The 27102-nt window shown below is 54.2% G+C and overlaps 2 protein-coding genes across 2 annotated transcripts in view; one reads left to right on the top strand and one right to left on the bottom strand.

Moving 5' to 3' along the window:
- The window catches only part of LOC117644736 (acetylcholine receptor subunit alpha-like 1), an 80715-nt gene that overhangs the window by 43390 nt on the left and 10223 nt on the right, over positions 1 to 27102 (top strand). The gene's annotated exons all lie outside the window — the stretch shown is intronic.
- On the bottom strand, positions 11314 to 20925 carry LOC117644311 (sodium channel protein Nach-like). Its single transcript, XM_034383651.1, has 13 exons — positions 20683 to 20925; positions 17529 to 17735; positions 16937 to 17108; positions 16614 to 16762; positions 15478 to 15513; positions 14822 to 14969; positions 14610 to 14735; positions 14385 to 14547; positions 13001 to 13054; positions 12339 to 12507; positions 12038 to 12144; positions 11554 to 11804; positions 11314 to 11436 (listed from the first exon to the last, which is right to left on the bottom strand). Exons 1-13 carry the CDS (start codon positions 20796 to 20798, stop codon positions 11314 to 11316), a joined length of 1821 nt encoding a protein of 606 aa, XP_034239542.1. The 5' UTR covers positions 20799 to 20925.

Raw genomic sequence — 27102 nt, forward strand, 5'->3', positions numbered from 1 at the left:
TTCTCGATGGTATCTCATGGAGTCAGCTGCTCCACCGTGGAACATTTTCACCATAATATGGAGAATCTTCACTGTACAACATTTAAAGTGCAATTGTGCGGCATTCGTACATAACTGCGTATATACCGAGGGATTCCCTACGAGAACAAGACCATCGTATTGTAAAGGCCGATGCAATCATTATACCAAGCATTTCTTGGTGCATTTTTCAATGCCCTCGTTTCCTTTGTATCGCAGAGTGATGCTTCGTGGACATTTTTCGGTGAAAATGCGACGTCGTGCCAAGACTTGCACTCACCGGCCTCGCGTTGTGTTTACCAAAGTCGCCGTCCGCCTAGCGAGCGCTGCTAATCCCGTGAGGGTATGATTCATATGTGGATCCCCCACCCCCTTTTTGCCTCCGTCTCTACCCCCTTCTGACTCTACGTTACAAATGCGACCATTAGTAAAGAGACGCGCCTCCGAGGCCGCGCTGTGCGTGTGTGTGTGTGTGTGAGTGCGTGTGTGTGTGTGAGTGCGTGTGTGTAACGGGGAACAGTGAAAAGGGGCGGGGAGGGTGGCGAGAGAGTTTGCCCCGCCATAGTGCTAGCGGGTCAATATAGATGATGCTCCTACTTGTGATTCATGCCCTGCCAGGGGCTCTTCTTGAAAGTTCTATTGTTTTCCGAACTGACGATGCCTATTTTTCTGGGGATCGTTTGTGAACTTGTATGCTGGTATATTTCTTACGGGAGAAAGCCGTGCAACCATTAAAGAGTGAAAAAATCGTTTGTGGCGCCGAGAGCGCCATTCAGCGACTCTGGAGCTTAAAACGCTTCTAGAGTTTCGGCCGCCTCCACCGGTCTTCTGGCCCACTGTGCGCGCCGTGTCAGGCGGCTGGGGGGGGGGGGGGGGGGGGGGGGGGGGTGACGACCGCTGTATTGCGTTCCCCCGGCGCGAGTGAAACTGTTTTGAATCGCAACTACACACGTCGTATTGATATATATCACGCCCCCTCCCCTGCCCCTGCCACCGTCCCGTCCACTCGCCGTCCAGTTCACTGAACGCATACGTTGCCGATTAGGCGGAGAAGACCGCCGTAACCGCGTGACGCGGCCCCCGTCAGCGCCCCGTCGCTCTGTCTCTCTCGCACCCCTGCGCAGCGCCACGAGTGCGAGAGAGACAGAGTTCGGCCTGCGGGGGTCCGTTGCTCTGTCTCTCTCGCACCCACTCCGCACGCCCCATGTGTGGGACAGGGCGAATCGGTCGGCAGTGTGGCGGTGTTGCGCGGCGCTTGCGACAGTAGGCCTGCTGGATTGCACGAAACAATGGTCCGGCCCGAGCGCGGGCGCGGCGCTGGGCTGTCCGACCACCAAGGCCACCAGTCAGGCGGGCCAGCGCCAAAAATAGGAATCGGGGGATTTCTGACCGTTGATGACAATACTAGGATCCCGAGTGAAGCTACGGCGATTGCGAGAAACGTTGCCCCCCGTCACTGTTGTCAAAAATTCCGGCCCCTGCTGCACCACGATCAAAAAATATACGCCTGGGTCCGTGCTATGTTCACTGCAACCATCTGACTATGTTGGGCAGGCAAACGGTACGGCAGTGTGTGTCGTGTTGTTGCGCGTGCGTTGCGTGTGCCTGCTAGCACGAACAATGGTGGCCTATGACACCGCGAGCCGGGCAACCAGGCCACAGTACGGGCCACGAAGGGATCGGGGTTGCGTGTGACATGACTGGACCGCGAGGACGCTTGATGTGTAGATGTGTTTGTACAGCCCCTGCAGCATATCCGGCCGGCCAGTTGGTTACATCTAACAGAATAACTTTTTGCGTGTAGGCCGTCTTTTAGCAACAAGCGAACTGGAAGGACAGCAAGGACGACCCCAAGCTGATCGGTGGTGATAGGCCTGTAGGCGGGCAGTGCCGCGCAATGCGGTGTTGTGTGGTTGCTCTACCAGCCGGCGCGGTTGCCTTACCATAGCGGTGACACAGGACAGGCTGTGCACGCGAGCGGCCGCGCGACGGAAACGGAGGCTCATGCGGCCCTGCGATCTGAGGGCCTGAGTGCCGCGCGCATGCCGCGCACCATTTTGTTGCGGTTGCCAAGCACGGCCGCCCCACCCTATTTGCGTGTCTTTTGACGCGCGGGAGCAAACTGATGCCATACGCCCCGCACTGCGCCTGCCTCACGCAGGCCGCAACGTGTGCGGGCACCAGCCGGGCGGTACCGGCCTTCCTTAAGGCTAGCCATGATCGTGTGCCATTTCGGGCCCGACACATGCCCGCCTGCACTGCAAAACGAGACATGGCCACCAGCCGGGCGGTACCGGCCTCGGTCTAACAGCCACAGGCATCGCCAGCCAGGAGCTACCAGCCAGACGTTTCCAGCCAGACGCAACTAGCCAGACGCTATCCAGACGCCACCAGCCAGACGCTACCATCCAGACGCTACCATCCAGACGCTACCATCCAGACGCCACCAGCCAGACGCTACCATCCAGGCGCTACAGTCCAGACGCCACCAGCCTGACGCTATAGCGGATGGTATACCATCCAGACTCCACCATCCAGGCCCTACCAGCTCGTTGCGTCTTCCTCGGCTTGTCCCGCACCTGTTGTCCCCTCCGCACGGTTCGTTACCTGGAATGCCCCCTCCCCTTCCCTCCCCTTCCCGAGTCGAAACGAGAACTTAGCGGAAGCGGGCCCGCGAAAAAGGGCCTGGGAATGGCAGGGCCGACGGGAAACACCTTTGGCAATGCCTGGGCTGCCTGCCGGGGCGGGGTGGGGGCGGTGGGGGGCGGGGTGGGGTGGGGCGGGGTGCGTCCCCCGATGCGTCAAAATGGAGGTCGTCGGAGTCAATGCGTCCGGGCAAACTTGGGACATTTCGAACCCGATCGACATAGGGAATTACGGTCCTAAGTTGGCGACGCTTTTTCCCGTCTCCCTCGGCCCTCTCGGTCCGCGCGCTGCCTGCAGGCCTGCCTGCCCCTGACGTATGCCTACCAACCTGCTGGCTGGCCACGGCCTGGCCATGGCACCCCACCTGCTGTGTCGCCCCGGAAAGTTGTAACGTTCTCCTTTTTTCTGCTTGCAGGTAAGTGCCCCCGGCGCTGCGCACGTCGCACGGTTTGTAACCGATTCGGGGAACTGCGAGGGTAAGCACACAGTGGACCAGAAAACCGGAGGAGGGGGCAAAAACTCCCGACGCGTTTTGAGCTCCAGAGTCGCTAAACAGGACTCCAACTCAACGTGTGACCCCGCCAATGGATTCCTCGTTCCGAGAGCAATCCATTGGTGGGGCCACACGGAACGTTCGAGTCCTATTTAGCGACTCTGCTGAGCAAATTAATATAATTTACAAGAAGAACTGGAACGTTTAGAATGAAATTATTTCATAGAACATCGTAGTAACTTTTTTTTGTGGGGAACGATTCGTCCCGGATTGCTTTGAGCGCTTTGTTGGCGCGGCTTGATGGCATATTTTTAGCAGCTCCCTCTCTCTGCGCGCTCGGCGCGCTCGCGGGATGAAAGACCGCATCGAAGTTGCTTTTTCTGGCAGCCACCTACAGAGAAGCCGACCTCTGCTGCTATCTCGGCTTCCTCCGGCCCAGCCAAGCCCAGCCAAGCCAAGCCAAGCCGAGCCGCCATGGCCTGCCTGCAGCCTGATGCCGAGCCGGAGGTCTGGTCGGTCAGTCTCTCTCGCACCCACACGAGGCGCCCCATGAGAGAGAGAGAGAGAGAGAGAGAGAGAGAGAGAGAGAGAGAGAGAGAGAGAGAGAGAGAGAGAGAGAGAGAGAGAGAGAGAGAGAGAGAGAGAGAGAGAGAGAGGCTTCGGAGCCAGTCAGCAGCCCGAGGCCTGGCCGCCCCGCCTTGAGAAGAAGCAAAGTTAAAGAAAGGCGCCATCTGCGTGTCTCCGGGAATATTCCATTCCAGGCTTCCTTGGCGCGCCGAGCCATTGTAGGCGCCATCAATCCGAGGAGCACTAAGCAAGATTGAAGTAATTCATCGCCACGCCGCCGCCCTTCCCCTCCACCCTCTACTCCACCCCCTCCCCTCCCCCTCCAGGTCCCCCCTCCACCCTTCTCCTGCCCCCCCCCCGCCACCCCCCTCCACCCTCCCCTCCCCTTCACCCTCCGATCCCATCCCCCTCCAGCCCGTCTGGCCCGCCGACATCTTAATGAATAACCACGTGACGGCAACGGAATGCTGACCAAGAGGGCGCGAATGAATGGCGGCCAGAATGGGAGGCGCATTGAGGAGTGAAAGGGAAGGGGTGGTGGGTTCGCGCTGAGACCGATACCCTCCTGGGCCAGGCCCGGGACAGTTCAATCGGCTGGGCCACTGTGAAAATTAGTGCAAATTTGTACGCAGTTTTGCACGGACTTGTGCGATTCTGAAATTTTGATCAGGATTTTAGACAGGTTTCAGACAATCTGGCCAAATTTTAACGAGTGAGCACGGGTGTGGCGTCTGTGAGTCAAAACGCTCCTGTTGGGGGCCTGCCCGCTTATCGGCGCCTCGGGGCTGAACGATTGCAGCTGCGCGCGTATCGGTCCTCCCTCCAGGCGACAGATAAGGCATTCAGTGCAGTGTGGTGGCGTCTTGCATCTGATTCCCAGTGCACTGCGCAGTCTTCTGCTCGGGGGTTTCGCGGGGCACATTTGACGTGTCCTCTGGCCCACTGTGTAACCCCTCCGTTGTAGCAGTGTGCCGGAGTGAATGAGGAAGTGCGTGTTTCGGGAGGCCCCGCGGATGAGAAATGCGCGTGGCGGCGGCGCTGCGTGCATCGCGCCTCATCAAAACAAGCATGGCTGCGAGTTAGTCGGCTCGGCTGCGCTAATTACGTCGCAGAGAGCCCTGGCGAGCGAGGAGTCGTCTCTCCGTCTCTCTCTCTCTGTCGCACTTGAACGGGGCTCTCCGCGGGTGCGACAGAGAAGGAGTGGCGGCACGCCTGGCAGGATCAGTCCGCTGCAGCCCTGTTGGCGGCAGCGGTACGACCGACTGGTGTGGTGGATTGCCTATCTCGCTGTGCTCCGCAGCGCGCACTCGTCACTTGCATTTTGGTTTGCGCTTTAAAAGGTGACGCTGGCCCGTGTGTGTGTGCTGAAAGATAAGTGTCATTCTCTCTCTTTTTCTCTCTCTCTCTCACTCTCTCTCTCCATAGGTGTGTGTGAGAGTGTGTGTGAGTTTGCACACGAACGCAGCAGGGTAAAAACGGGCGCTCTCGCCTCGAAATATTCCTCCAGCCGACATTTTTTCCCTCTCCGCCTCCCTTCGCTCGCGCCCTTGCCTTGTTCGCGCGCTTTTGTGCTTGCAATCATTTGATCACATTACGCAAAAGTTTAAACATTAATCTTTCTGCCTCCAACCGCCTGCTGGCGCTTGCACCAGCGGGGAGTGGGGGGTAGGATTGAGGCAGTGGGTGGATGGACGGGGTAGGAGGGGGTATGGAAAGGGGAGAGGGAGGTTAAAGTGGACCACGCGGCCTCCCCTGACCCGCCCAACCACCCTCGTTTCGAGAAAACCTAGCCTCCACGTGGTGACAGCAAAAACAAGTCCAACGCCGCATGCAGTCAATGACTCCTTGCAACTAGTAGAGACACCCATGTTTGAAATCCACGCCCTTTGGCGTATGAAACTGCTTGACTACTTAAATCGGCGTTAATTTTGAACGCCCTGCTTCGGAAAGGGATAAAATCCAGGGGCGGTTTAGGGGAAGGGAAAATCCGTACCTCTCGTACGTGAAATATCTACTGGATTTTAAAAATAAAATCTCTTTAATTTTTCCTAGCAGTGTACCACAGCAAGCAATACAGCCAAAATTTTGCCGTTCCCCTCGAATCTACCTTAGAAAATCCGGACCTGAATCTGAATCTCAATGCGCCGTCGTTTGCTTTTGAATTTGGCTCCTCATCCTTCCGAGGCCGGTGCCCCGCGAGGGCGTAGATTACTCTGTCGCCAAGCAGAAATATGAGAGCGTGCGGAACTTTTCACGGCTGACCTGTTTTGCATCACCGCGTAATAGTCCCTCCTCTCCCGTCCAGATCCGGGTGTTGCCTGCCAGTCCTTCGCGTCTCCTTGTCTTTCTCCACAGTGTGTTCCTGTTCCCCCAGCTTCTGTAAATATTCCCAAAGGCTTTGGCGTGAAAAGACGCGCCACGTTTCCAAAGAGCAAAGCCTGCCATGCCGACTTCGTTTCGAAAACAAAAGTGTAAAGGAAAGAAAGGGTTGTTTTTGCCGCGAATGCCGTTTCTAAAGTTGGGAAAGCGGAAAGTCGGGCGGCGTTGGCAAACCGACCGTCACAGTGACGACGTCGTTTTTTGCGTCCGGACGGAATGTGTTTACGGGCAGCATGCATTCCTCGCCGCAGTTTCCTTGTTTGCTCGCCACGGAAAGGCGGGCGAGTTCATTTTATTTCTTTCCCAGCCCCGCGATGCGGCCATACATGATTTCTAATTTGGAACGCAAACCTTGGGGCGGAGTGTGGCGTCGTCCTTGGCAGGGAGTCCTTCCTAGAAAAGTACCGCTTTTATTGTTTGCATCGTCTCTTCTTTGGTGCCTCTCTCTCTCTTTCACGTCCCTCATCCCTCCCTCCCCTTCACGCCTTTTTCTCATCCCCTTCTCATCCCTTCCCTCCCTTCGCGCCTCTTCCTCGCACCCTCCCCTTTGTTTGGAATATACGTGTGTACACCCCAGTAGAAAACAAACATAACCCAGCCCGCGCTTGCCGGCGATATATGCTAACTACTTTTGAAGTGCCACCCCCACCCCCCACCCCGGTTCTGGGTCCGAGCGCGCCTTCGGCGGCCTACGGGCTGCTCCAGACACACATCTCGGCCGCCCATCCAAGCGAACGTGTCTACAGTCAGACAGACCCTCGGCCTAATGAAGTTGCTCAATGAGAAAACAGTCGAGCGTCAATGTTGACCGAACCATTCGTTTATTGCTTCTGACCAAGCAGCTACGAAATTTTGGCTTCCGGGAGCAGTGTTCCCATCGAGGTGGCGCATTTTCCTCGTGTCGGTATCGCAACGGCAAAAACGGCTCCTGGATTTCCCAGGTCACATTCTGTGTTTCCAGGGAGTTCCTGGAAAAACCAGGAGCCGTTTTTGCCGTGCCGACAGTTGCCCGACGTCTGTGATGCCAATTCACTTTATCGTATTCACTTTACGTCTGTATACACATTCGCGCTCTGTATTTCAGGCAATTATTCCCCAAGATCGCTTCAGTGTGGCCCAATTTCAGAGGAAAGCTACGTCCAAATCATAGGAAATGAAACCTTTTCTTTTCTTCGAAATTTGCCGCCAAGATTGCGGAGGAAAAAATTACGAGGACGAAATTGTGTTTGAGAATTAATTTGAAAGAGGGAGCACTTTCCATTTGATCGCTTGAAAACTGGCGTCGGCGGCCAAAACTCGAGAGGCTACCCCGGCCAAGTTTATTCGAGTGTAACGGTTTTAGGTCCAGGCACGTTGCACATACTATGTCTAGATCGGAATCCAGGGGCGCAGTGGGGCATTCCTAATGGGCTCCTGTCCGCATTACTCCGAGCCCACGCCCCACCCTGCCACGCCCCAACCCGCCACTCCCCACCCCTCCACGCCCCACCCCGCCACGCCACGCCACGCCCAGGGTCTAGCTCGGGTCAGCATCCACATCACACCACCTGGCGCACTGTAGGAATTAGTGGTCGGAATTGGAAAGAGACCGCGGAGCGATATCCTGGTTCCGCCGTCCCAGAGTTTGTTGCTGAACGAGCATATTTAATCAATTCCTGGTACATAACAGAATCTAATTAGTCAACGCCGTGATGAAGCACACGGTCCGCTTGCGCGCGCGTGTCTGTCTGTCTGTCTGTCTGCCCGCCACCCGTCTGTCTGTCCGCCCGCCCGACAACGCGCAGAGCTCCCGCCAAACTCATTTGAATTGCTTGTTAGCTTCATCAGACCCTTCTTTTTCAGAGCGGGCTCGTTTTGACACGGTGCTGTCGAGGCCCTGGCGTGCCATGTCGACAATGGGGCTGGCGTTACACGCGCTTATTAGACCAATGCTTTGTGCGGAGGCGGCGACGCCCGCGCATCGGCAACCTACACTCTGGGAAACTAAGTTCCATGCGTCGTGTTGCTACACTCTGATAAAGAAGCCGATCAATCTGAAATTTCAATCGCTGGTTTCTGAGGACGAAATAACTTAACTTTCAGTAGATGACAGCAACCCAGAGTACACCCCAAAAAGTCATCTCTTAACTAATATAATTTACTCGAATTATTTTTTATATTATTAAAAGTTATTTTTAAAACTTCCTGGATCGATTTTGAGCTCGAGAGTCGCGAAATGGAACACAAACCGAACGTGTGACCCTACCAATGGATTGCTCTCCGAAAGAGGTATCCATTGGTGGGGTCACATGTTCGGTTCGGGTCCGGCTTAGCGACCCTGGAGCTCAAAACGCGTCTAGAGTTGTGGCCTCCGCCGCCGGTCTTCTTGCCCACCGCAGGTGACTTCTATCGATCCCGACGGTCTCTGCCTGCGTAGTCTAGTTCTAGTTGGGGATGTTGAAAAGCGGCCACACGCGCGCAGGCGGTCTCCAAACTTTTATGAGGGGCGCGTCGACGCGGTGCAGCGTTTTCACTCAGTATTTCCGCTTTTCCTGAAACGCCCGCGTGGATTATTTTCCACACGGCGGCAAAGTTGTTTGAGTGGATGATTCTGTCTGGGGAATAATAATCGGCTTGCAGAGCGCGGCGAGACCGCGTTCCTGGTGCTTCGGCGGGGCTTTCGCGCTTGCCAGTGTACCGCCAGCGTGGCGCTGCTGGGGTCCTTTAGGCTAAGTGGGTCCTAGAACACATCTCGTTGCATTCGGCTTTACCTCATTATTTTTGCACCCCAACTGCACGTGTCAAAGGGAGGAGCGTAAAAAAAGGCAGAGGGCAATTGGCATCAGCAAGGCAAGTATTATGACTGCGCAGCGAAGGTAGTAACCGACGGTGAAGAGTTCTCAATAACTTATGACCAATTTATTCATATCACTAACAAATTTCTCTGTATTATGACAGATTTGTGTCGTAAAGTACTGAAAAATTATCTCAGTAATATGACTGCGCGGCATTTTTCAGTTGGAAATCGGGATTGTGGCTTTGCAGTGGAATAGTGAGGCCTCCCGATGTACGCGCAATTAAATCCACGCCAATCAATACCAAGCGGAGGGTCGACGCACCCCACTGCAATGATGCAACCGTCGCACACAAACCATCGCATGCAACCATTGCAACCATCGTTATTCACAGCCGTTAACTGAATGACCTCATTTTCCGCCAATGGCGGCAGTTGTCCTGCGGTCGTGCGATATGAGAAGCGACGCGGTGACACAATGTCCGAAAGTAGGTCATTAAACGGGAATTGGTAGGCCGTGATTGGCTGAGAGCCGCCGCAGTTCGGGCCATAAATAAAACCGAGATGGAAAATGTTTGATTCCCTGCTGCACTGCGACAGCGGGGTCGTTCAGCCGGCCGAAACTCTTGACGCGTTTCGAGCTCCAGAGTCGCTAACCAGGGCTTGAACCAAGCGGCGTGTGACCCCATGTGACTTTGATGATTTGCAGCATTTTCAGCACAGTGCATGTGCATTTCCGCTCCGGGTTCTGAGTTCCCCAGTTGAAGCAAATGAAACAGTTTCCACGGAGGGTGGATTCGTTCCCATTCCTCTTCAGTGCTCATCCCTTTCCCTCCAGCGGGAGGCCTCTAGGCCGTTATTGGCAGAGCGTTCCTGCGAATAGGAACGCTTCTGTCGATAAGACACGCGTGCTTCACGTCGCGCGCGGAGCAGTTGACTCGTTTACAAGTGGAACGGCTTCGCAACTTCCTTACTCAGAAAATTACGCTATTCTCAAAGTCAGCTAAGTGACCACACCGCATTGTGACTTTAAACCATCCCAAAATCTTTCGACGGTCCTTTGAGACAACGCCAAAATTTCTTCTCTTCCATTTTTTATTTCCTTTTTTTCTAGGTGTGCGGCCTTAAGTAATAAAACTTGAAAGAGGGCAATAGTCGCTGTGACTGCAGCCTCTCTTCTCCCTCCCCCCCCCCTCTCTCTCTCTCTCTCTCTCTCTCTCTCTCTCTCTCTCTCTCTCTCTCTCTCTCTCTCTCTCTCTCTCTTTCAGGCGCGACACAGCGTGTGTCACGAATATCCCAGCCTTTGTGAGTCCCTTCTCTTTGTCAAATGGCATCCAATGATGGAGGGGCAGCGGTCGTATGTGTGAGTGAGCTGCTGCTGTGTGGTGTGTGTGTGTGTGTGTGTGTGTGTGTGTGTGTGTGTGTGTGTGTGTGTGTGTGTGTGTGTGTGTGTGTTGAAATTAAATCGGGAGGGAACCGGCTTCTGCGATGCAGTGAGACTGGAGCCCTAGGTATATACGGAAAGGGAGACGGGTGGATCAATTGAACCGTGGCACGGCGAACATCCGCCGATCCCTAACCTCTCCGCTATTGCATATCACTCCCCTCCCCCCTCCCTCGGCCCCTCTTCTCCTCTCCCTCTTTCCCCCTGCTCCCCGTCCCCTCCACCACCTGCCAGCAGTGCTATCATTGCAATATTCACGAATATCCTCCCAGAATGTCGCTGCAACCTGATTTTGCGTAGCCCAGCGAGCCGACGCTGGCCCTGCATGCTCCCACTTTCCTCCCATCCCAGCGCCTACCCTCACCTGCCCCACAGCGCTCCGAAGGTGTAGTAGATCGAGTAAAAGCAAACGATGCGAATCATCATGGGAAAAAAAGTTCGCTAAATTCTATCTCTGTTACACTTGAATGAGGCGCAAAAAGATAGCTTCATTCCCAAATGGCGATCCCTTTTTTTGTCATCTTTGCTGCAGACGCGGAAAAAACCGCGATGAATTTCTCCTGCAGGTTTGTCTCGCGTCTTACTGCGCGGCCCGCGGACATTAGCGCGGTGATTAGTCAGCAACTAAGTCGCTTGATTGCCGAAGGTTAATGGCGCGATGATCGAGCGTGGGGTGGCGGGGAGGGGGGGGGGTCTCCATTCAACAAGTCCACCACGTTCGTCCCGGACTGCACGACCTCGTACCGGATTCATCAATATCCTCACCTGTCACCTAAGTAAAGGGAGAAAAGGAAAGGGAGGGGGGGGGGGAGGCGTCGACGAGGAGCGACCGATTGACAAGTCCTCCCCGCAGTGCTTTGGCAGACAGACAGGCGTGCTGGCGGACGGCCAGGCAGCGCCGAGGCGGTCGTCTTTGCCTGACAAAACGGTGTCGAGCCACTGTTGTCGCCGACGCGAATAAAGTTGGTTTCGTTTGATAAAGTTTTATTCCTGTTATTGTTTCCCTTCGTTGGGTCCGCCGCGCCACTGCTGCAGGGCGTAGCGCCCCCAGTTGAAGTACTGGCCGTCCGGGTGCGCCGTGGTGGGGGTCAGCAGCAGTCCGGCGCTTAGCATCTCCTGATCCCAAACATTGCACGAATTAGTGAGCATGCATGAACCAATGCTTTTTAAAACAGGGGTGGTGAGCTCCAGAGTCGCTAAATGGGACTCAATGGGGCCCACTGTGCAGCTCACCCTCGGGTAGTTGGGGAGGCTCCCCGGGCCTTTCGGCACCCCGACGGAGCCTCTGCCGGGGGCCACCATGTGTTGCTGCACGGTGAGGTTCGCCTTGCCCGTGATGGTCGCCAGCCCCGCCCTGGACGCGGCCAGGCCTTGCTTGCGCCTGCTCAGGGCCACGAACACCCTCAGCGTGAAGAAGTAGAGAAACTCGATGACGCTCATGGCGCTGAAGCCCACGAACACGCCGCAAATGCCGCCCACGTTGCCTGCAACAGGAACAAAAAACAGTTTTGGCAGCCGACGTGTAGTCTCCAGCGGTCCCAAACAACAGTTTAGTTGATGCAATTAGAAATCAGCTGCCCTAAATAATGTTTTAGTTACAGCGGCTTGATCTCTAACTTTTGATAGCTAATATCTGAATGTTTCGTCTAATTTGTTCTTTGAGTTCAGTATCAGTGTAGAGCTGAGCGCATAAATTGCAGAAGAAATTAAAACTCACTGAGGAGGTCGTGCCAAGCCATGCGGACGCTCTTATTCATCAGAGTTTGGCTCGTGGAGCCGAAGAAAATGTGGAACACACTGTGGTTCGCCACTTTGAAGCCCTTCCTGCAATAATCATTGGTTTTCAGCATTTGGTTCAAGCATCGAGAGTAGCATTCAGGTTCGTTTTCTCGAACACTGAATCACTCAGACTGTATCGAATGCAGGATGGGAAGTGAACTGAGGCCCCCCCCCTCTCTCTCTCACGCAATATCGGGATAAACAATCTGCTCGTGTCTGGTCGTCGGCCCCGCACTCACAGGAAGGTGGAGTGGTCCATGAGCACTTGCTGGAGGGGCATGGTGGTTGTCTCCACACTGTACACAGTGTCGCCGCAGGCGGGGTAGCAGTCCTTGCACTCCAAGGACTGAGTCATCTCCAGCTCCAGGCCGCGCAGAGGCTCGCTGGGTCGCAGGGTTTGCCACATTTCTGCACAGCGGAAACAAGCACCGTTGTGAATCCAAAAGCTTATGGGTGTAACCGATTTATTGTTGCTTTACGCGCTCAAAAGGCCCACAAAGCATTAGCTTCACGGCTACGAAGAAAAGTTAGGCAATTCCATCATTTTCTTCGTATTACGTTCGAAGAGATATGCATTTGTGTCCTGTGCATTTGAACCCATAATTTGCATCGCACTGGCTGGTGGAATACACGCTTGAAAAGGTTACGGGATTATATATCATTTTTGAAGCAGGATTTTGTACCACCAGTGCGTCTTACATAGAAAATTTCATTTTTGTTGAAAATGGACACGACACAAATTTACCGAACATTTTTGCTTTCAAAGATACAGTGACCATTCAGATTTTGCGGACTTGAGATTTCTTGAGGTGTGGCGTGCGTGACTGATTTAAGTTTCTCTGTTGTTTGCAGGTGAGTTGCACGGATCATGGACCAGAGCGACGGTGGCGGCAGCACTTACCGGTATGTTTGTTGAGGCATTTGAGGTCTCCGATCTCACACATCCTCGTGTCTTCTGCAAAGGCAAGCAGATTTGCTCTATAATCGAATCACCAAATATTGGGAATGCTGCCAGAGGATCGAGAGGCCCTGCGTCGCAGACGCGGACAGCTGTATACTTTCTGCGTTAATCTGCGAGTTTGCTTTATTCCATTCCCGCTTCATTATTCATCCTCACGTCACGTTCCCCGAAATCCCCGGGACGTCTTCGAGGATGCGCCGCACCGCGCCAAGACGGCGCCACACTTTCGTCGAGCAAACACAAAGGCACCGAGGCGCTGCAAAGCCTGAATCCATCTGAGTGCTTCGGGGCGCCACACTTTTTATCACTTAGCAGGAAACTCGCGTAACCCCGTACCTCAGAAGTATTTTAATTCTGGAGAAGAAGAAAGAGCTGTTCTTGTCTCTCTTCGGTGTGTACTCTACTGGACTGCACACTGGCATAAAGTGAAAGAGGTGTCTACTGCGTAAAAAAAAGTTAGGTTAGTGGCTTTCCATTTAATCACCGGTCTCTGCACGCGTGCGGTGCTTCGACGACCCATTATTGGGATGCCCGTAACGGGCGCCTTGTCGCAGACTGCGCGACACTTTCTTATGGCGCCAAATGTCGCCCAGTTTCTGGGCACCCTTCATTCACCTCAGTCATTCGAAACGGGACGTACTTCGATGCGATGCGGTACCGCGCCAACGCCCACACTTGCGAGCATCACAAAGGCATCCGGGCGCTCAAGCCTGCCAGAGTGCTGGGCCCACTTTGACCTTAGGTCGCTACCCGCCTCAGAAGCAATTCTGGTAGAAGAGAAGGTTCTCTTCTCGGTTGTCTCTACGACCACACTGGCATAAAGGTGAAAACGGGTCTACTGCGCTAAAAAGTGGGTTAGGGGCTTTCATTTAATGCAGCCGGTCACACTGCACCCGTGCGGTTTCGAGACTAGCAACCTATTTTCATAAAATATTTTGGAACGGACGTTTGACTCTTCTGCTGCGGAATGTACGCGGTACGCACGACCCACCCCACTGCCGCCGCTCCCGCCCTCCTCCGGCTCAGTCCAGCCGTGCGGGCACGAGAGCCCTCATTCGCTTAACGCGGTGAGTGCACGGCTCTGCAGGCAAAGGCAGGCGCTCCCCTCCCCAACCGGATTCTCCTCGCCCCGTGTGTGCAATCAATCGAACTGACGGTTCAAATGTGTGCACAGGACGGAAGTGAAGGAGGAGACGAAGAAGAAGAAGAAGAAGAAGAAGAAGAAGAAGAAGAAGAAGAAGAAGAAGAAGAAGAAGAAGAAGAAGAAGAAGAAGAGGAAGAAGAGGAAGAAGAAGAAGGGTGAGGAGAAGATGCAATGCATTACCTTCTCTGCCTTTGACGGGCGAGAAGAAGGGGACGCAGCCACACAGGTCCCGCATGGACTGTACCCGGCAGTCCATCAGGCAGTCCGAGTAGGAGTAGAAGCTGGAGAAGGCCACCTCCGTGCTGAACAGGCAACTGCGCCGGTTCTTGGGCAGGTCTTGGACCTGTCGGAATCCATTCATTTTCACTTGCTCCTCGCGTCACCGTGCGTTTTGTCCGGACGTACCTCTGTGGTTGGCTTGGTCGTGACGGAGCTCAGGGTGAAGAATACCTCCTGCTGAGTCATGACAAGCTTCTCAATGAGACCACCGCTGGCAGTGTCCGGGTAGTCGTTGGGGTTGAACACGAGCAACTGCACAATTCACTTGCATGAGCTCATTACTGTGATACTCATATCCATACGAATATCCATTTCCTGTAATTGTTGTGAAGGCGCACCTTTATACCTGTGGTCGGAAGCAATGGGTAGAAGTACTCAGACAGGTTGGAGTTGACCAGAACGGAGAGTCCCATCATGGGCCCTGCGGTCAAGGACTGTTCCGCCTCTGTGGGAGGGCGATCGGAATCGTGGTCCTTGACGTCGTGACTGAAAAGCGCGTCCAACAAATTAAACTTCTAGACTTGTCTTAGCTGTTTCTCCCATTTTGAAGCAGAAAGTTATTTATATTCGTCTTAGGTATTATTGACAAGATGAAGGCCGTATTTGGTGTGAAAGGGGAAAGGAATGAGTGCGAATCAGCAGTTATCTGCAGCTAAATTTTAATTACTGACTTGCAAGAAATTCAAAACGGTGCATGTGCGTTAAGCATTCAGCTAGCATAATATTTTATTGTGTAAGCCGCCACGTTTGAATTATTTATTCGGTAAAATGAAAACGTTCTATTTCTATTTAGTCCCTTTTTTGTGAAGGCTGGGTGTCGGAAAGAAAGGAAAGTTGGGGCAGGAAGAAGGTTGGCTTAAAAAACTTTTTTATCTGTTTTTCATTTAAAAAAAAAATTTAAATTGTAGTTTTTCTTAATGTGGTTTGTTTTGATTCTGTCCCAGCTTCCCTTTCCTAATATCTTAACTGTCTATCTGCCCCAGACGCGTCTTACCGTCTAGCTGCCGCAATGGAGCCGTTGGCAAGAAGTCTGCATCGGGAATAAATAGAAAATACAAATCTAAGAAAGTGCATATTTACGCAGACCAATACTTAGATATCCGCGTTTCCAAGGTCAGGAACACTGCAGAAGAGGGCGTAAAAGGACATTGTCATGGAGACTTGGACGGAGAATACGCTATTGTCATAATTGGACTGGATGAATCGTGTACCGCTTTTGCATTCTACTTCCTGTTTTAGACAGGTTTTGTCGTCAAACGTCGCAAAGTTTGACGGCGGAAAAGGCGCTCAAGACAGGAACGGGGACTTCCACGAACTCAAAACAAATTTCAAAATTTTTCTGAAACGCAGGAAAGAACTAGGAAGATAAAACAGCAACAATGACAAGAGCTCCGATTCCGAGATGCACTGTGTGGTGCATGTGACAAGCGAGGAGGTTCACAAGGCGGTGCTTCGAGGGGCGGTTTTGTTCGGCGAGGTGGTGGGAGGGCGGCCCCATGATAATGTAAAGAAGATTACTGCGGCCATCAGACCGCAGGACGTGAAGAGACCAACAACCCTGGCTCTGCCGGCTCTGCCGGCTCTGCTGACTCCCCGGCCACGAGGGTTGGCCTTGTGGGCGTGCAGCGCGCTCGTGGCTGAGGACCGCTTTCGTCGGACCGTCTCTCTCGCACTCCTACGGGCCGCCCGATGGGTGCAAGAGAGACAGAACGACGAAGGCATCCTCGGAATCAGCCTGCTGGCTGTGTCGGCTGGCCCGGCCGGGCCCCACGGGATCCCGAGGGGACTGAGGCGCTAACTAACCCTCGAAGGAGGCGAGGGGAAAAAACGGGCACGCTGCTGCGCTGTACCGGCCCGACCTTCCCCAACGTCAAAGCCACGACGAGGTTCTGATGAGTTTGCAGAACCTTATTGCAAGTATCTTGCGGTTGGGAGTCGCGGCAAAAAACAGCCGCCCGCCGGCGGTTAGCAACGCCCCCCCAACCGCCCCCTCCCCACCACCCCCCGTCGCCCCCGCGACTTCCCAGCTCGTACCTTGACCGTTGTCGTCCCCTCCACTCTAACCGTCATGCTACACAGACTTGCCTGTGATGGCCACAGAAATATTTGAAAGTCAGGAAACAGATTCACCTGGTGTCGAAGTTGTCGCTCGGCCGCACGTAGTTGAAGGTGCAGCAGTACCCGTCCATGGTCTTGCGCGTCTCGAACAGGTCCATGCACGGCTTGGTCTTCCCCGCCCACTTGCAGGCCAGGAGCAGCTCGTCGCACTGCGAGCCGAGCTGGAGGGCCAAGGTCATTTTCGTTAGAATGTGAATTTTTGAATCATGTCCAATCCAATGTTAAATCAAGATCCGACGAACGTGACATCCTTGAACATGACGTCACATTCGTCGAATAACGAGTGTGCAGTTCCCTCGTCATTTCCATTTTTTTAAAGAAGTTTTCTGACGCACCATTTGCATGGTGCTCCTGTACTCCAGCGTGACGTTGTACTTGGCGAAGAGGTCCTGCAGCCTGGAGGAGCTCTCCTTGCCCTCCCGGCTGGCGTCGTAGAGGCGGCCCATGTAGCGCATCAGGCTGGTCAGCTCGGCCTGTGAGATGCCGCCAAGGCCGTACTCTCGGATCCTGCAGCACCACAAGAACCAGAAATTAAAAAAAAAACTTCAAAAAAAATAATTATAAAAAAACTTTAAAAAAACTTTAAAAAAAAGTAAAAAACCTTTAAAAAAACAATTAAAGAAAAACTTAAAAAAACTTTTAAAAAAATCAAAAAATCTTACCGTTAAATTTTTTGAAATGTAAATTTTAATTTTTTTATTTATTTGAATGCGGCGTGCAGTGGGGCAGAAAAACAGTGGAGGCGGTCAAAATTCTATACTCGTTTTGAGCTCCAGAGTCGCTTGATGGGGCTCGAACTGGACGTGTGACCCCACCAATGGATTGCTCTCCGAACGAGGATTCCATTGGTGGGGTGACACGGTAAGGCCGTTTGCTGCTCTGCATTTCCGCTTGTTTTTTGAATGCGTTTGGTGCATGGAGACGTACAGCTTGGCGGCGAGGGCCTCGACCCTGCTCCTGCGCATCTTGTTGATGTCGCACACGGCCACGGCGGGGAAGGGCACCAGGGAGACGTGGTAGTGGCTGGACTGCACCGTGGTGATGGGCACCTGGGTGCGGTACTCGTGGTACATGGTCTGCACCTGCCACACCACGCCCGCAGTGGCCAGCGCGTGCACCACCAGCCACACCAGCCTGGAAGCAGCAACCAATCAAGTCGATACGCAATTTTTTTGTGAGCGAAAGCATTTTGAGCTCCAGAGTCGCTAAATGGGACTCGAACCGAACGTGTGACTCCACCAATGGATTGCTCTCCGAACGAGGAATCCATTGGTGGGGTCACACGTTCGGTTCGAGTCCCATTTAGCGACTCTGGAGCTCGAAACGCGTCTCGAGTTTTGGTCCCACTAGTGAGGCGGTTGTCGAGGTTAATGCGGCCGTTTTCATGCCGCAGCGTATTTCCTTCCCGAGTGGGCGTCGTCGAACGACCTTGGACGACCTTGGCGCGGATTGTCAAAGTTGGGGATGCGGCGCTGCGGACTGGGCATCGGATGGTGGAGTGGAAGCCCGACGAGGCTGGGGGAAGATCAAGGGGGAGGGGGAGGACTGCGCGAGCTTAAAACCCTACCCAGTATTTTAAACCTTCTAACTGCTCATCCAAAGAGTGTTTTGTTGGTGAGTAATAAGTTTGCTCGCAAATTAAGAGATACTTTCTTTACGAGTTTACGTTTGCTCAAAATGTAGCGAATTTCGGCCACCTCCACCGGTCTTCTGGCCCACTGTGAGTCGTCGGTCTGTTCGAAAACGGGTACTGGTGGGCGCACGGTGAGGGTAAACCCGTAAGACGCGGATGGCACGCCGAGCGAGGCCGGGGACGCGGGGGCGGCTGATGAAGGGGGCGGGGGCGGCCCGGCTGGGACGAATTCCCGTCACGTCATTTTCTGCTCCTCACCGTTTTCCTCCTCCCTCCCTTCCCCCTACCGCGCTCCCGCGCTCCTCAGACTTCGAAAACAACTGGTACACGAGGGGAATGTACTGTAGATGGCCGGGGAAGAGCGGGAACGGGTAGGGCGACGCAGCCAAGCCATGTGAGGCAGGGCCCGTTGTGCCTCCATACGGCCGTTCCGATTCCCGGATGTGTTGCCAAAACAGCCAAATAGTGCTTCATTCCTTTCTTTGACCATACAGAAGCCGTGTTCTCTTGGAAACAGTTTTTTTTTCTTTTTCAAATTATTACTTTTTTTTTCAAATTGTGCAAAAGCATCTATAAAACTGTACCTCATTTACTTATGACGTTGTATATAACTTACATATGCACAGATTGACATTGTCGTAGACAAAAAGTCCATCGGCAGTTATAGTGTGCGGCGCTGGTTTGCTGAAACTAAGGTGAAACCTTTCACGAAGAAAACTGTCCGTTGGTCTTGCCAGGCCCACTGGACACAGTCCAGCCGTGCCCTGGGGACCTGCTGGGGCGGGCTGCGGCGGGCTACAGTGGGCCAGAAGACCAGTGGCGGCGGACAAAACTCTGAGCGCGTTTTGAGCTCCAGAGTCGCTAAATGGGACTCGAACCGAACGTGTGACACCACCAATGGATTCCTCGTTCGGAGAGCAATCCATTGGTGGGGTCACACGTTCGGTTCGAGTCCTGTTCAGCGACTGTGGGGCTCCCAACGCGTCTCTAGAGTTTTGTCCGCCTCGACCGGTCTTCTGGCCCACTGTGCGGGCCGGCCACATGCTGGACGCACACGCAAGCTGTCAGACGCAGAGCAAGGCCAGGAAGGCCCTCGCGAGATATATGAATGGAGTAATTTCTCGTGACTGCCATTCAGGGCCGAGCGGGGCCGAGCGGGCCGAGGGGCCGAGGGGCGGACACTGGTCACGTATCCGCAGGACACTCAGCATCCCGCGCACGCCGGTCGGCCCTCCCCGTGTTGTCAATGTTTTCTTTTCGGGCATCATATTTTTTAAACGTCCTTCAGCGGAGAGGCTCGCAGATCTAATCCCCACTTGTAGCTGACATTCCGTAAGCCGGATGGGTTTCGCATCGCGTTCGACTCCACCAATACACTCTAAATATGGAGTGAAGGCAGGTTCCTTAATGGTTTGTCCACCCCGAGACTAGGCGACAAAGGTGCCCAGAAACTGGGCGCCATTTGGCACCCTAAAAAGTGGGGCGGGCGACAAAGGCGCCCAGTTTCTGGGCACCCTACATTCAGAGTATAAGGACCCTCATCGAAGTCGGCGTCCGTGCGGGGAGCCTTGACCAACGCCGCCACTCGCCAGTCCGGCCGATCCCCGAGGAAACGCCACGAAACGCCGCGAGGCCTTCCAGAGAACTTGGACCCCGATATTTCTCAACTATTCCGCCGCCAGCGGAGCAGAAGGCCGCAACTCGGCGTCGGCCTCCGCGGCGGACCGATTCAAAGAGTAGCTCTCGTCGCTCTGTCTCTCTCGCACCTACAGGGGACGTCCCTCGAGTGCGAGAGAGACAGAAAACGACTCTCGGAATCAGTCTGCCGAGCTGCGGTGCTGCGGTCATTCCGACGGGGCCTTTTCCACGACGATTCCACCCCCCCCCCTTTCAGCGTGGTGGAGTTTTGCGGCGTCTCTGTAGACGATCGGGTCAGCCTCGGGGTAATTACCCCCTCCCCACTGCGCCCCTGCACGACCCCACCCCTCTCGCACACCCCTTTTCCCCCGGGGGAAGAGAGAGAGAGAGAGAGAGAGAGAGAGAGAGAGAGAGAGAGAGAGAGAGAGAGAGAGAGAGAGAGAGAGAGATCAGGCCTCTAACCTCATTTTGTATTGGTGTCGGCTATAAGTCCATTATCCAGAGCGATTCCCGTGTCGGGACCGTCCATTTTTTCTTCTTTTTTTTTACTGCCCCCTCGGACGCCGCGGGCTCGGCCGGGGCCTGGCCGCCAGTGGATCGGTGACTGCTCTCTTTTCGCGCCTCCTCGACCCAAATTCAGTTTTCTCGCTCGAGACGGAGGGGTGGCGAGCGAGCCGAAACGATGCGACGCGGCCACGCCACTGAGTGGAATACATTTTCACCACCCGTCACTTCCCAGAAACGTTTAAACGTTTCCGTGGAGACACTGCAAATTTCTCTTTCCCCCTCCCACGTATGCCTGATGTTTACCTTTCAAACCAATGGCGGCCAGGTTCAGTGAGGTAGCGGTATCCGTGAAGCGACGTCTGCTCCATGTACTCGGACGCCACCTGGGCGATGATGTCCTTCTTGGTCCTCGCTGCCATCCTGGTCTGGTGAAGCAGTCTCCGGTCAAGTTTTTCATGTCATTTGCCTCGGTGTGTCACGCTCTGCGTCACATTGTGGTGGGGTTCCCGCGTGGTTCGCGTGTCGACGGGGTCCGCTCCGCCAGTGCCTCAGCGTGCTACTGAACGCGGGGCGAGCTGCCTGCCAGGCTGTCTGGCTGCCTGGCTGCCTGCCTGGCTGCCTGCCTGCCTGGCTGCCTGCCTGCTGAGGGCACCCTGCCGGCCCTGGCACGCCTGTGACAAGGACAGGCTGCGTGCGGTATGTCCGTCTGTACGTGGGCACACAATGAAATCGAGTGCCCTTGGCAAACGGGCGCCGAAACCTTGTTCGATTTGAAAGGGCATTTACTATTTACTTCCCACCCACGAGGCGTGTGCTGACCTTTTTCGATTGTCTCGTCGAGACAAATTTATTCCTGTGAAATGAATTTAGCTGGTCGATTTTCAAAACTTACTCAAACTAGGGTGAGTTTTTTTTCGTTTCCGTGTTAAGAATCTTGAAATTAATTTAACACGTAGGGCTATGAGCACTTTGATAAGTCATACGCGAAGCAGACCTGCTACAGAGGAATCTAAAATGATTTTTTCCTTTGAAAAGCTCTGAGGTGACACCTAGCCAATGCTCGAAGAAACGATGCTTTTCTTCGAACGAGAAATTCCGTTTGTCACCCTCTGTCATGGAGTGCTTTTGCCGCGCCTGTCCACCGCCCCCAATGTTCTCAGTTAGGTGTTGACTCGAGAGCCTCTTTGAGAGAGACAGCTGCAGCCACGGCGCCGTGCACGGGGACAGAACGAGACAGAGATAAAAGAAAGCTGTGCCTGCCCCGACTCGGTGCCAATCCTCACTCAAACGTCAACAAAAAGTTTCTCCTTCAAAGGGGGCACGTCGAGCAGCCCCGGGCTATCCCTCGCCCCCCTTCGCCCCCGGGGCTGTGGTTTGTCACGTATCGAAGACAATACTCCCCTCCCAGATAACTCGTCATCCAGCGACGGCCGGGTTGCCGGGACAAACACGGATAGGTGTCTTTGTTTGTCCGCGACTAGCAAAAGGTGCAGGAGTTTCGGCTTGTGTATTTACGTCGACCAGAGTTCACAGTGGGCCAGAAGACCGGTGGCGGCGGCCAAACTCCCTAGCGCGTTTCGAGCTACAGAGTCGATAAATACGACTGGAACCGAACGTGGTGTTACCCCGTTAGTCCTATTTAGCGCCTCTGGAGCTCAAAACGCGCTTGGGAGTTTGGCCGCCTCCACCGGTCTTCTGGCCCACTGTGTGAGAGTGCAGAGTCACATGGTGCGCGGAAGGGTACTTCACATTCCCTCTGTGTGTGTGTGGCTGGAGTATATGTGTGTTTGCGTGACTGAAGCATGTGTGTGCAGCTTTTGGTTGGGCGATGGTACGGAAGTGTTTACTGTAGCCACGGTCCGGCGTGGCACCCTTCAGATTGAACGACGGACTCTTGTTATTTTGTTTTCGTCCCCAAAACCGACGAATAGGTCCTATTCTCTTACGAGACATGACAAGTGAGATACGATTTCGATCGTAGATCCATACTTAAAAATTCCGTACTTTGGCATAAAAGAGTTAAGGAAGCGGAAAAAAGTAAAAAACGTCCAAAGTTAGTTTTTTTTCTTTTTTGGCTTTTCTACTCGCAAAGAAGTTCATCTGTGCCGACATGACACTTCCTTTGCATTGCATGCAAAGGCAAACTATATTTTCTGTCCCGGTACGACTGTTTTATTGCGTAGCTAGAAGGAGAGGGAAACATGAGAAGGGAATGTGCAGCTAAAACGGCCATTTCACATCAAACCGCTGCCTGGACCACCCATTGGGTGGTCGTCAGGGCTGGAGCAACCTCAAGACCCAAAGCAAAGAAGGTCATCACATTTCCAAATTGTTTCCAAAGTGCTTCCACGTGTACAGGCCTCCGTGCACGTGGACTGACGTGGCCAGGCGCGCCCTTCAGAACAAGTGGGTCATTACTGCGTTTTTTGCCCCCTGTGCGAGCGAGAGGGAAACTGTGCTTCCCTTTGGCCGCGCGCCTATGAGAGAGCGGGAAAGAGTGACTGCTGGCGGAGGGGGGCCCGCCCGTGTGCGAGTGAGAGGGGAAAGGCCGTGGGCCCCACCGCACAGTGGGCCAGAAGACCGGCGGAGGCGGCCAAAACTCTAGACGCGTTTTGAGCTCCAGAGTCGCTAAATAGGACTCCAACCGAACGTGTGACCCCACCAATGGACTGCTCTCCGAACGAGGAATCCATTGGTGGGGTCACACGTTCGGTTCCAGTCCTGCTTAGCGACTCTGGAGCTCAAAACGCGTCTACAGTTTTGGCCGCCTCCACCGGTCATCTGGCCCACTGTGAACCGCCAGCTCTCAGGTGCCGGTTCTCACGTGGTGGTCTGGTAAGGTAAAGAGGGCTGGAAAAGGGGGAGGGGGAGGGAAAGGAAAGGGGGGAGGAGGAGGGGGGGGGTTTCCTGCCTCCCTTCCTTCCCTTCCGCTTGACCGTGCGACCCAATAAACCACACGCAGGGTCGCAGTGAAGGTCAATCAATGCCTTCGACGAGACGCTTGCGTTGTTGTCAGCACGCGTGGAACACATGCACACTTTGCTCAAACTATGCACCTGTGTGAAAAAATGTTGTCGTCAGTGCGAAGGTAAATACTTTGGAGTGAACAAAGCCTTTTACCTCGTGTAACTTTTCTTTTCTTCCCTTATGATTTGTGTCTGCTGTCTGGCCAAATTTCTGTAGAACTTGAACCATATGCTTCAGGCTCACGAGTTTTTTTTTTTTTTTCACAGCATCAGCGCTTCAGACCCTTTCAACCCCCTTTCCTCGTTTCGGACTCTCGGTATGATAATTCCGCCGACTGATCTCTTTCAAATCTAGCCTTTTGGAGGGGCCCGCTGGGTGGATGTGACCTTTGAATTGCGCGTTTCGAATGGGCTGCCGGCGGGCTGATTCCAAAACCGTCGATCGTTGTCTCTCTCTGCCACCCAAACCAGACACCCCGTGGTGGCGAGAGAGACGGAGCGATGACAGCGCGGGCGATCCGCTGCAGCGCGCCCATGGTTTTGATTGGGCGATTCTTTTCTGGCCTTCTGCCCTTCCGCCTTTGATGGGATTGATTTGTTTGCGTCCGGAGGTGAGCCATGCATAATTCATGTTGACATAGAGCCGCGTGCATATTGATGGCTGCCTAGGCCCGTCAGGCCAGGCCACACCCTTCGCTCCGCTCCGCGCACAGTGGGCCAGAAGGCCGGTGGAGGCGGCCAAAACTCTAGACGCGTTTCGAACTCCAGAGTCGCTAAACAGGCCTCGAACCGAACGTGTGACCCCACCAATGGATTCCTCGTTCGGAGACCAATCCATTGGTGGGGTCACGCGTTCGGTTCGAGGCCTGTTTAGCGACTCTGGAGCTCGAAACGCGTCTGGAGTTTTGGGCGCCTCCACCGGTCTTCTGGCCCACTGTGCCGTGCCAAGCCTCGCCCACGCCGCGCCCTTCTCCGAGGGCTCATTTCACCCTATGTTTATTTAACACTCCTGCGCTCTGAAATCCAATTGCACCGACGTTGCGCCACGACGGCCGGGCTGCGGGGCCCTCAGCGGGGCCCTCGGTGGGGCCCGGCCGGTACAGTAGGGTAAGGTTAGGAACGGGCGCCGCGGAACCAGAGCAGCCCACTCCGGTACTCGAAATCTTTCAAACTAACAACCTTACAAACAAAAGTAGCCTGTGATACGTGGCAAAGCACTTGAGCAGACCAAGAAAAACCCGTAATTTCCTGCTTTTTTATTCAACAAACTCAATAGTTCGTACCTCTTCAAAATGCTTGTTTTAAGCGTGCTCCTTCGAGATTTCGTTGACATAATCCTTTTTTTTTATCACTTTGTTTTATTCCTGCGGTGGGTGCAGTTTGAACAAGACGAGGACGAAGCCGATGGACGCGTCAGACATCGCATCGACGTCGAATGACCAGCCATCCATCTTGAGCCTAGGGACCCATCACCATTCTGCTTGGCCGGGGCCTCATCCTTTTTATATTTTTCAGCCCCCCTCCTCCCTCTTTCACCGTCGTGACCACAAGAAATGCGTTCCATGCAGCATCCTTGCAACTTTGTGGTGGCGTTCGCGGCGTCCGCGTCAGGGCGGCTGGCGTCCGCGCGAATCTATCTAAGAGGTCCGGGCCGCTCTTCCCCACCGCCCTTGCCCGCCATTTTCTCCGTTCGGGGTCCGAGTGGCAGTGGCGCGGCGCGGGCTGTCCCAGGGACTGTCGGGCGACCGTGACCACTCCTTCACTGCCCGTCCGTCCCGCGTCAGTGTGTCAGGCATGAATCCATGGAGAGAGAGAGAGAGAGAGAGAGAGAGAGAGAGAGAGAGAGAGAGAGAGAGAGAGAGAGAGAGAGAGAGAGAGAGAGATGGGGGGCGGCACTGTGTGAGGGTGTCAAAAGTCACACTTTGCCCCTGTGATAGTAGGCAACTTCTCATGTGCACACAAACAAACACACACACAAACACACACACACACACACACACACACACGTAACCCGTTTCTGGAGCCACCCACGCAGTAGGCTCTGGGCCGCTGTCGACGGTGAAATCAGATATCAATTTACTCTCTGTTCCCTCCACCACGCTGACGTCGCAGGCGTCGCACCACTGCCCGGACCCACAGTCTCCGGACCCACAGTCTCCGGATCCAGACCCCGGACCCTCTCCGCCCCCGCAGCCCGAATACATCTTGCTCCGGTTTCCGGAAAGCCCCGCTCGGTCACTCCCACCCTCGCCGTCCGGGTTTTCCTCACCGTAATAAAACCAGACGTGTGACGCGCGCACTGGCTTTGGCTGCGCCGCTAAACGCACGAAGGAAACTCGGCCGCTCTCGTCTCCGTACCGCAATCGAGGAGTTCTCTTCGTTAGCGCCAAGGATAGGGTTGACAAGTTTGCGGTCCGGAGAGCATAGACCTCGCAATTTGAAACGGCCGAATTGCCAGAAATTTTCGTCTTTAGTTTTGTTGGCAGTGCACCCGATGGGCGGGGATGGGCTCCCTGCACCTGAGTGCCGTAACGCGACAATGTAACGAGTTGAGGGGACCGTGTCATCAATTCGACCGTTATTGCCACGTTACCGCTCGCTCAGGACGAATACTATCAAAGGGAAGCGGATAACGCCTTTTCGAGGAAGCCGGCCTTTGTCCAGAGAGCGGTGCCTCCGGGTTCTGCGCATTACTGCCAATGCACGCGTCGCAGAACTCGGAGAAGGTTTTGTTAGTGGCAGTGGTCATGATTAGAGTAACCAGGTTGCTTATAAGCAATAAAAGATGGATTTAAACGGGCATGAGTCACTCAAAAAATTAGACGTTAAGACGTTAGTTTGTTTCTAAACAACAGCATTATTGCGGCTGCTTTACTATTGTGTCTCTGTAAGGTGACAACCTTTCCTAACAGTGATCGTGCTGATACCCATGCTCCGTCGCCTCGCGACATTTGCTCTGACCAGGGCCATTGTCAGCCCGGGGTCACGTCCAGCGACTGTCACAGCCGACCGCCCGGACCACAGTTGCCTGATTTCGCAGCAGTTTGACACCAACTAGTTTTCATCGTGCCTGTCTTTGTCCGCCCCGTGCTTGTGACTCCCAAAGGCTGCGGTCGGTGGGGTGGCCGGGCAGGCTGGGCTGGCCGGGCTGGTAGGGCCGAGCCGATGCACATAAAGGAGAGTAATCCGTGGCCTCGCAGCGCAGGCGGGCCAGCCACCGCCTAAGCCATCCTAGCGGCGCACCGACCACTGCAGCCTTTGATCGACTCAGCCCGAAGCCCGAACTTGAAACTTCAGTAATCGATGCCATTTGTTTGGTCGCGTTTTGCGAAAGGGAAATTAATAACCAAACGGACTTCACTGTGACATTCATCCCACCGCCAAGCTGGAGAGAGGGGAGAGAGGGAGGGGGGGGAGAGAGAGAGAGAGAGAGAGAGAGAGAGAGAGAGGAGAGAAGAGAGGCGAAGAGGATGCAAAGAGTAAGGGAGGGAGAATCATTAAAATAAAACGTCGGATTAAAACCTTAATTGCCTTAGTCCAGCTAGCCAAGACCTGGTACAGCAATAAATCAGTTTCTTTATGCTTTTTTTCAGTTCCGACTTTTTCTTGGTGGAAGTCGCTTGTGGGGGGGGACTTGACTTAATGTAATAATGGACAGTGTAACGCTCCATGCCGTCCATTTTGAGCCAGTGGCTGTGCGTCCTCAGGGCGTCCTCTTGGCGGGAACAGCGGGGTTTGTGTTCGGGACGCAGACAAC

This window comes from Thrips palmi, unplaced genomic scaffold, assembly GCF_012932325.1.
Source record: "Thrips palmi isolate BJ-2018 unplaced genomic scaffold, TpBJ-2018v1 HiC_scaffold_18, whole genome shotgun sequence".
Lineage (NCBI taxonomy): Eukaryota > Metazoa > Arthropoda > Insecta > Thysanoptera > Thripidae > Thrips > Thrips palmi.

Excerpts from the sequence above, each read along its gene's own strand:
- LOC117644311 (XM_034383651.1), bottom strand. The coding sequence starts at position 20,798 with ATGGCAGCGAGGACCAAGAAGGACATCATCGCCCAGGTGGCGTCCGAG. Across the intron at positions 17,109-17,528 it reads GAGGCCCTCGCCGCCAAGCT|GATCCGAGAGTACGGCCTTG; the intron begins GTACGTCTCCAT and ends GTGGTGCTGCAG. Across the intron at positions 12,508-13,000 it reads ATGCCTCAACAAACATACCG|AAATGTGGCAAACCCTGCGA; the intron begins GTAAGTGCTGCC and ends TCCGCTGTGCAG.